The 9,969-nt window shown below is 56.0% G+C and overlaps 1 protein-coding gene across 1 annotated transcript; it reads right to left on the bottom strand.

The window, feature by feature from the left end:
- Positions 1-429: 429 nt before the first annotated feature.
- VWA7 (von Willebrand factor A domain containing 7) lies at positions 430-9,862 on the bottom strand. Its single transcript, XM_046005822.1, is given in 17 exon segments — positions 430-1,345; positions 1,423-1,593; positions 1,804-1,943; positions 2,025-2,326; positions 2,873-2,965; positions 3,085-3,237; positions 3,350-3,482; positions 3,965-4,150; positions 4,602-4,718; positions 4,947-5,059; positions 6,331-6,500; positions 6,619-6,814; positions 7,262-7,372; positions 7,970-8,066; positions 8,533-8,814; positions 9,126-9,383; positions 9,687-9,862. Coding segments are annotated over 16 exon segments (2,682 nt in total). The 5' UTR covers positions 9,369-9,383; positions 9,687-9,862; the 3' UTR covers positions 430-1,170.
- Between the last annotated feature and the right edge of the window lie 107 nt (positions 9,863-9,969).

The following is a 9,969-nucleotide window of genomic DNA, read 5'->3' as shown; positions in this document are numbered from 1 at the left end:
CTCTGGAGAGGGAGCAGGATGCCCTGTGGCAGGGGCTGGAGCTGCTAGAGCATGGCCAGGCCTGGTTTGAGGGACGTCTGAGGGAGGCCCAGCACCAACAGCTGCATCTAGGGGCCCTCGGTGAGGTATGGAGCTGCTGTGCCGTGTGGGGGAGCAGGGACATGCGGGCACAGCCTGACACCACCCTGGAAAGGCAAGAGTTAACAGGTAGGGATCATGAACTGGAAGCAGCTGATGACTGGATGCCACCAAGTGTTAGGTTGGTGTTCATTGTTGGGATTGGAGGAGGCTGGCCTGCATTCCATTCGAAGGGACATGGTCTGGATCACTCCATTGAGATGGGGGAGTGGTCTGGATTATTTCAATGGGGCAGGACTAGACAGGGAGGATCCATAAGGAATAAGGAAAGGGTTGCCGAGGCAGAAGGGAGGCATTCGGCCAAAAGGAGAGACCCCTCAGCTGGGCTGTCCCAAGATGCAGAAGGGCCCAACCTGTGTGTAAAGCCTCCTCTGGGTTTCCTCATTTGGTGAGGTGGAAGCTGAATCAGAACCCCCAGTCTCCTCATTCTGCCTCTTGACTTAACAGATAGATGGCTCCAGGTGGTGGGTCAACTGAAGTCCCAACATCTTGGTGTAAAGTTTCTTCTCTGCAGCTGAAAACTTCCATTTCATCTTCTTATGCCCTCACTCTCCCTTATATGATATGCATAAATGATCTTTCTTTGAAATCCCGCTCTAGAGAACACATGTTTATTGAAACTGTCCTTCAACTTTAAATACAAAAATAAAATAGGGGCTTCTTCAGAATTTTAAATAAGAACAATTCCATAAATACACGCCCCTCCCAAATTTAGTCTCCTCTCCATATATCTTTCCTTCTACCTGAGCTTGGGAAAGCATGAATAATAGTGGAATAAGGAGATGCTGTGGAGAGATAGGAAGCAACTTTCTCCAAAAGGAGGTATTTGGTTTAGTTCCCACCAGGGTTAAAGAAAGTGCACTGTGGGAAAATCTATTGCCCTCTATCCTGATCTCACTAAGAAAGAGAGGGACAAGTGCAAGAGAAGGAAAACCTCCATTCCAGCTGGGAGAGGTGGGGTCCCGAGGCCCACGTTACCTTCTCACCAATGGGGCAAGATTGCAAATAGCTCTGGAGACCCATCCCTCCGTGTCACCAGGAGGCCAGGCCTAGCAGGAGCAGCACCCCTCCAACTGTGCCCCACCAGGGCTTGTCCACCCGCCCTCCCCCGGCCCTTCCCTGAGTCACCAAAGTAGAGGCCGGGCTGGTCGAGGTGAGGATGGGGCCAGATGAGTGGGCAGGAGAAGGGGAGAGGCTGTCAGGAGGTCTGTACCCAAATTAAGCCTACAGGGCCCTCCTCTTAGGCTGCGTGGCCTGAGATGGGAATAGGGGTGCCTCACCTGCAGGGTGGGGCCCAGCACCAGGAGACGGAGGAAAGCGTGGGTGGGAGGCCCTGGGCTAGCCTCTCGACCTGTCACGGTCACAGTCACTGTCACCACCGAGTCTGGCGCGGCTGAGTCTGGGACCTCCAACCATAGGCTTCCCCAGGCGGACTCATTCGGTTCCAGGTGAACCCTGCCAAGTGGACACAGACACCAGGCTGAGGGCGGAGCTCTGAAGAACTGAGAGTCAGCAGTCCAAGGGTCTGAGCTAAGTGCCAGCGGGCAGGCGGAGACTCAGCGCCAATCGGAGGGGGCTGCTATAGGCGGGGCTTCAGGCATCAGACCCCAATGCCAGGAACCAAAAGGTGGCCCAGAACTGAGCAGGCGGGTTCAGGGGCTGTACCTGGAGAGATTGGAGGTGAGAGGGAAGCTGGGGCTGACAGATGTCCTAAGGTCGAGATCCTGAGGACTCAAGAAGCTACTGATGCGGAGGCTGAGCGGGGCCTTGCTGCCTGGAGCCAGGAACCCTGGGGAGCCGATGAGCTGCAGTGGAGGAGGGTGGGTCAGGGCAGGAGCGGCTGTTGCAGCCCTCGCCCCCACCCACACCTTCCCCCAGCATCTCACCTCCAGAAGGACGGGAACCACAGTGCATGGCTGGCGGGCCGCTCGGTGCAGGCCTCGCCCTTCTCCATCCTGGCCGATCAGCTCCACAGAGAAGGGTCCCGTGGTGGACAGAAGCACTGGTGGGACCGAGGCAGCGAGGAGACCGCGCTCCCGTGGTCCCGTGGGCTCCAGAGGCACGCGGCCCCGCTCGGCACCGTCAGGGACCCCTCGAAGGACGACGTGGGAGAAGTGTGGTCGAGGGTCTCCGGGTTTGCCTCTGGAGCCTAGCCCTGTCACCTCTACCAGCAGCTGGGTCTGGAGGCCTGGGACGGGTCAGGGACAGGTGGGAAGAACGAGGGTCCGCAGGAGATACAAAGACAGGGAGAAAATAATGAATGGCTTTTGGATTAGGGGTTATTCCTGGGGAGTACAGATGGAGAAAAGGGGTTACCTCTGAGGGGTACTGTTGGGCAGGGTCAGGAAAGATTCTGGGATGCTGGAAATATTCTAAATCTGGAACCGAGGACTGGTTACATGGTTCGTTATATGAAGTTCGCCCCGCGTGTACTTTAGTGCACTTCATTATATAGGTTATAACTCAATACAAAGTTAAATATATATATAAATAATGGGGGCACTTGAATGCCTCAGTGAAGCATCTATCTGCCTGTAGCTCAGGTCATGATCTGGGCTCCTAGGATTAAGCCCTGCATCCAGTTTGCTCAGCCAGTGCCTGCTGCTCCCTCTCCCTCTGCCCCTCCCCCCAGCTCGTGAGCGCAAGCGCCCGCTCTCTCTCTCTCTCTCTCTCATAAATAAATAAAATCTTAAAAAATAATAATGGACAAGTTGGGGCAGGGGGACAGATATACCTGCAACTGGCTGAGTCAGGGGGTAGAGGCCAGGGTGGGGGCCATCCTCCATGGGAATCCCAAAGTAGAAGAGGAAGTCCAGAGATGTCTGAGCTGAGGAGGGCCAAGGCAATCAGAGACCTTCCGGAGAGGAATGTGACTGATAGTGCTCTCTGAGCTCTGCAGCCTTCCCTTCCCCTCCCTTCCCTTCCCAGGAGTAGCTCCCTCCTTACCTTGCACTCTCACCCGGGGCATGCCCTCAGCTGTGACCTGGATTTCCCAGGTCCCTGTCTGTGGCGGGTCATTCAAGGTAACTATCCAGAACTGCCCGAAGCGACGCGTGTGACCTAGAGGCCCCTCACCTTCCTCCTGGCCCTGGGAGATCCCTAATGGGAGTGGGGAAGCAAGCGATTGGCACAGGGGACCATCCCCATCCCTTAGAATGTCACCCTTCTCCTCCATTCTTCCCTCTGCCTCAAGACACACACGGGGAAGTACCTGCAGGGTTCCTGATCCAGAAGCTGCTGACCTCCCTGTGGATCCGAACTGTGACCTTCTGGAGCAGCGCATCCACACTGAACACAAGTGGCCTCCCCGACACCACAACAGGAGGCTCCAAGGGAAGGGTAACCTTGAAGGATGGGCAGAACCACAAAACACAGGAGAAGATAAGGCAGTGAATGAGGTGGGAACTAAGACAGGTGGAGACAGAAGGAAGCTAAGTCACAGGAGGAGAAGGGAGGCCAGTGACAGGGAGGGGGCCAGGGATGGAGTTACGGTCAGTGACAAAGTGGAGACAAGGGACTGAGGGTGAGGCCATCACTTCTTGTCTCTCCTTAAAAGATGGCAGGATTTCCTGTGGTGGCCCTGAGGACAGACTACTGGAGGCCAAGGTTGGGGGACAGGGGACAGTACTTATAGGGAAGGAGCAATGTGGAAGGTGGGTAGTCATGGATCTCAGAGGGAGAGAAACCTCCTTTCCCACCCTTCTGACTGTAGTGGCAACACACTGGTATTAAACCATTAACCTGTGAGAAAGAGAAAGGCCCTGTCACCCACACCCTTAGTTCTCAGCGGAAAGCATTAGTCCCTCCCGTGCCCACACTTACTCACCAGGTCAGCCATGCTGTCCCCAACAATGGTGGCCACATCCTGAATGTGCTGGTCCTTGGTGAAGATGACCTCTCCTCCTGAGGCCAGGGCCACCGCTTCATATGGTTCGAAACGCAGAGGGGACAAGACCTCACGCCGAGCTCAGCCCTGAACCCTCGATGGATCTTCAGTCACTAGGAATGTCACCTGTGCCCAGAAGAGAAGCCAGTACTTGAGAACTCCCCCACTGTAAACAGGGGTCTCCTGTGCCCAAGGGCTCTACAGAGCTGATGACCAGTGGCAAGGTCCCTGTCTGCCCTCCGACTGCCACTGCTGGGTCTCTCAGTGACACAACCCCAAGGCTTTCACTTAGCAGTTGCCACTCCTTTGTACCTGTCACCATATGTCACCCACAGGGTGGATTGTTGGCAACTAGATCCCCAGTTTTATAAGTGGTTTATTGGCGACAGGTTCAAATATGAATTCAGCATCAAATAAGGGATCCGGAAACGTTATACTCATTGTCTGCTTTTCCCACCCCACACCAAGGCTGGGTCAGCCACCAGAGTGTGGGGTGATGCTCATTGTGAAGGTGTCATCGTCAGGTCCCCCACATCCCTGGGTGGCTGACATCAGGTTCCCCGTCAGCTGTGCTCACTCTGCAGCGCCGCTCCTGAGTCAGGGATTCCACCCGGCTGGTGAGCATGGCATCCTTGGGGGAGGCGTCAGTGAAGACAAAGATGTCTGAGAGCGGAGGGGTGTGCAGCAGAGCCAGCTGGCAGGGAGGGAGAGCGCTGGCATTAAACATGGCGGCAGCAGGGGAATGGGTAGAACCAGGGAGGACAGAACTGAAGGACATAGGACCCTGGAACCCGGGAGGGAAGCTAGGGGGACTGAGCTCTGAAGGTGGGGAGGGAGGTGGAGGTCCCAGGAAGGCTCGAGTTCCCCTGGCTGATGGGACCTGGAAAAGGAGGGAGAAGACGGAGTGGGGGGTAGGGCAGACCTCCAGGGCCGACAGGCACATCTCAGGCTCATCTCCACCCCCCAAAGCATGGATCTCATTGAGTTGTTGCCAGAAGCTGTCAGGGTCACTGGTTGCAAAGACAGGACCAAACCCTGGGGAGGGAGAAAGGAGGTTGAGGTGAGTGAGGGGTGGGGTCCCCTATCCCTACCCAGGACCACCTCCCCAGTCAAGAGGCCTGCTGTCAAGGCCAGGCTCCTGGGGTGATCAAGTTTTGAAATAACAATATTCCCTTATATTTATATGGGCAGGGCAAGGGCTAATTATACCTGGGGGAAAATGGACCTCATTTCCTTCAAAAAATGGCAGCATCCCCTGTGGTCCTGAGCAGGCCTTTATCAGGTATGCGTGTAAGTATGAAAAGACCTGGGGCCTCAATTTCCTCACCAGAAAAATCAGAAAAATAACAGTACTTACCTCACAGAGTCATTAAGGCTAAATGAGTTGATTTTGTAAACCTTAGAATTGTGCTTTGACCCATAATAAGTGCTAAATTCTTAATTATTCAAAACTCCAGGGTGCCTGGGTGGCTCAGTTGTTAAGCGTCTGCCTTTGGCTTAGGTCATGGTCCCAGGGTCCTAGGATCGAGCCCCACACCGGGCTCCCTGCTCTGCAGGGAGTCCGCTTCTCCCTTTCCAGCTCCCCCTGCTTGTGTTCCCTCTCTCACTGTGTCCCTCTCTGTCAAAGAAATAAATAAATAAAATCTAAAAAAAAAACAACAACAAAAAACCTCCATCAAATACGTGTTAAGCCCCTATTAAATGCCAGCTCCTGTGAGATTTATGCAGGTAGACTGGACTCAACTCCTGCCCATAGGGAATTCTCAGTCCTATGGCTATTTGGCGGTCATTTCAACCCTAGGAGATAGGCAGGATAAGACAAGTACTGACTCATTTTATGGACAATGAAACTGAGGCAAAAAAGGCTAAATGATCAGCCTAAGGATGCACAGTGACTGGTCGACCCAGGGCAGAGGGTCTAACTTCCAGTTCAGTGGGGGAAGGAAATACACTATAACTAGCTGTCTCAGAGACTTCACGGGGGCCTGCACCCACCAACCCCCACCCTATCCCAACATCCATCCACAGGAAATGGAGAGAATTGAGAATGGCTGATTAGCATGGAAGCAGAGGCCCCTGCCTAAGCACGGATCATGATTAACCTCATATGGAAAGGGCTACCATTTTGGAAACACCAGACGTGCCCAGTTTTTTGCTATAGGCACACAGGTACCAGTAAAGACTCAACCACGGGAAGTGTAAACCATTTTGTTAAGGAAGTGGAGCCCTGAGGCCCCACTTCCCCACCAGTGGCATTTACCCCTTGCCCTGGACTTGCCTTCCACTATCCTCCCGACCACAGTTACCTGGATCGTGGAAAGGCACCAGGACGTAGTGGACAGGCTCCTTGGGGCTGCCCCGTCGCTGTTCCACAATGTGGCGAGCCTGGATTTTGGCAGCATTGATCTCCTCACCCATACTGCCTGTGGTGTCCAGGACGAAGCTCAGGCTGGAGGCCGGGCTGATGTCCAGTAGTCTGGGGAGCAGGCCGGAGACACAGGGAAGAGCCTGCACATTTGTCCCCAGCCATTGACTACTCAGGTCCCCCAGGAGTGCACGCCCACTGAGGAGCGCATCTCGCAGAGACCACTCACCTGGAGAAACCCCTGTCTCCCAGGCGGTTTCTCAGGAGACTGAAGGCCTGGATGGAGGCCTGAAGGGCCAGTTTTGCCGCCTGGAGGTGCAGCATGTGGTGGGGGGAGAAGCCCGGGGATGTGCTATCCTTGTTGATGCCTCCCCGTGGGGGCTGGGAGCTGCTCCGGTCAAAACGGCCCCCATGGCTACATTTCCCTGGGTTGGGAAAGAGATCTGGGGGGTGTGGAGGTCAACAAGCCACTGCCTCCTAAGAAAGTGAGGCCCTTTTTGACCTGGCCTGACCTCTCAGCCTTCAGCAAAGGATCAGCAAAAAAGATGACATTTTGTGGAGGGCAAATCTAGAGTAAATCTGCAAGGGTCAGTCATCACAGTACATGGTGGATCCCCTGATCCCTCCAGTCAGTCCCCAGGAGCTGCCATTGGATAATGGAGAAGTCTTAGCAGGTGAGTAAGAAGCTCTTCCCCCCCAACAATCATGGCCTCCTCAGTGGGCCTCCATCCACCCACCCCATTCCCAAGGCCCTCGCCTTCTTTCAGGAAGTGAAGCCATAGGAAATGGGACAAGGGTCTACAGTTCTGAGATCCCTAGGGAGACGGCCAGAAGAAAGGAAGGGACTGTCTCCCCTTACTTCTGCCTGGTACCTGGAGGTTTGGAGGGATGAGTTCCAAAGTAGCCAGACGTGAGGAATGTAAAGCCCAACAAATTCCCAGGGCAGCTCAACTCCTCACAATCAGAGCAGGTAGGATCGTCCACTGGGAAGAGAGAACAGGGGTCTAGACCCCAAGATTCTACCACCACTGACCTTTATCCCCGTCCATCCGAACTTTGGCTTTCCTCCCAGCTTGCCAAAGCCCGTATGTACCCTTCTAGGCTTGGAGGAAAAAAACCCCCCGAGATCATCTGGTGATGAGACTGAATATATGAGACAGGGACTGTGCTAGGGAACCCAGAAGCGTGGTGAGCAGTACTGCAGGGACTGAGCCCTATGTGGGCTGTGGACACGAAGCCAATTTGTAGTAGACAAGAGGCAGCTTCGGGCCATAGTTCAGGTGGAAGGAAGAGGGGACTGTGAAGGAGTCCATGGCTCCATGCCATGTTGGGGGAGAAAGCCACATGAAAAGAGCTCAGCTGAGGTCTGCAGACCTTGGCCCTGGCTCTGTCCTCCTCTGTATGACCTTGGTGAAGCTATCTAAGTGACCTGGCCTTTGGCTGGGCTGGGGGCACCTCACAGGTCATTCCAGAGAAGCAATGTCACATCCTATGTGACCTGAGGATGTGACACAGGGGTTAGGTAGGCTGACAGGACGCAGCTCTGTGGGTTTCCCGCAGCACCAGGGTCATGGCCATACCTCGTGCCAGGCTCCGGAGCTCCTGCCTTGGCCAGAGGAGGTGAGGGTGTGGTTGCTGCTGCCCCAGTTCCACCCAGTTGCTGTGACTATAGAAATCCTGGGCGCAGGGGGGCAGAAAGGGACTGTCATCACAATCTCCAGTCCTTACCCCCATTCCTTTGAGTCTCCTCATCTAGAAAGTCTCCTCTTATCAACCCCTGCAATGCCATGGCTGCTGTCAGATGTCCCAAGTGCCCTCCACACCCTCTGCTGTTGCCCAGGAGGGAGCTTTCCTCAAGTGAGAGTTTCCCAGTGTTTGCTCCCATCTCCCTCAGAGCCCCAAGGCCAGACCTCCGGCCTCCGTGTTCTCTCCGGCCACAATGGCCTCCTGCTGCTCCCACCGGAAGTGCTGCCAGTTCACAGCTGGGGCACTAGGGACCAGCCTCAGGGTTTTGGCAAGCAGCACCCCATCCCTTCTTGAGCAGGGGAAGGTGTGAGGAGGAGGCACCCTGAAGAAGCCTCTCTCTGGGGTATGGGAAGACCCAGAGCGAAGACCCCCCCTGACCGATTCAGGCTATTCTCACCTGCAAAGCGTGAAGCGCGGCCCCGAGGTGCTGGCGGGCCAGGGTGTGCTCCAGAGCCCTGGCTGCCACCAGGGCCTCCCGGAGAGCCCCCACCAGGCGCATGCGCGCCTGGCCTAGCCGCTCCGCATCGAAGTGCAGGTCAGGGTCGTTCCTGGACGTTGGCAGGAAGTCCTGGGCTGCGTTGGCTCGAGATACCTCACCTAAGGCTGCTCGGAACCTCCGAGAAGGAAATCCAGGTCCAAAGTAGGCAGCAAAGAGGTCGTCGGCGAGGAGGGTGCGGCCCTGGAGAGAGTGGGTTAGGGGATAGGGGTCCCTGGGAGTGGACCATTGCCCACATTTCCTCGGGTGAGGTGTGCAAGGAATTGAGTGCTGGGCCCTATGAGGGAGGGGCAATTCTGGATCTTTCTAAGGAGTGTGGACTCTTGATTTTCAGGACCGGGAGGGACCCTTGGGAACTCATTACAGGGGGTAGAGGTGGGGAGGCAAGAAGGTGAGGATGTCCCTTCTTTTGGCAAAGCAGAGCCCTCAGTGAGTAGAATTCCCACGGAATTGGGGAATCCAGCTGGGATGTGACAGGACCTGGGGACGCTCACCAGGAAGTCCTCAAGCCGAAGTGGGGGCCGACCTGGGGGCGGCTGCTCCAGGAAGAGCTGCAGGGTGACATTGAGGGCCGCCTCCTCAGTCAGGTCCTGGTGGGTGATGGAGCCGGGGGCAGCCAGGAGGCTCCAGATGTTGGGGAAGAAGGAAGCTGTGGGGGGCAGCAGCTGCAGCAGCAGCAGCAGCGGCGGCAGCACCAGAGGGCTCTGGTGGGAGAGGGGCATGTCTGCGGGGAGCATGGCTGGGACATGAACCTGGAGGACAGAAGTCTCTCATAAGTAGGAAGCAGCTGCGAGTCCAGGGCATGCCCAGCTGTCTGTCCGCCTGGCCATCTGCTTTGCCTCAAGCACCTGACAGGTCCCAACCTGGCTTCCCCACCCTCTCTCCTCAGTTGCCCAGATAACCCCAGGGCCTTATCAGGCTATTAGGGACATACACTTGCAGGAGAGGGGCTGAGGCTCCTCCCCTAGGACCCCCCCTCGCCACCCCCAGTCCTACATCCCCCTAGCCCCCTACATATAGAATGTCTGAATACCCTCTCTAGGCCTCTCCCCTACCTGGTTGCTGGTTCTCCGGCAGGGCTGCTGGGGCCTGGCGTCACAGGGCACTTAGGTCAGAGTTATAATTAACCTAAGCGAGACTCAGTGGAGCAGGAGGGAGGCCTGGGCAGAGGACGGGGCAGGATCAGCAGCCCCGGCCCCACTACTCATGCCCACCCAAGGGCACAAGCAGCAGCCGGCACCGGGGCAGGCCTCCCTCAGCAGCAGCGAGGTGGTGAGCAGAGGAGAGCTGGGAGGAGGGAGTGAGCAACATGACTCAGGCCTGGCTCAGTGCCAGGGA

The sequence above is a fragment of the Meles meles genome, chromosome 5, assembly GCF_922984935.1.
Source record: "Meles meles chromosome 5, mMelMel3.1 paternal haplotype, whole genome shotgun sequence".
Lineage (NCBI taxonomy): Eukaryota > Metazoa > Chordata > Mammalia > Carnivora > Mustelidae > Meles > Meles meles.
Note: the sequence above shows the minus strand (reverse complement) of the source record. Positions and strands in the feature narration are given on the sequence as shown.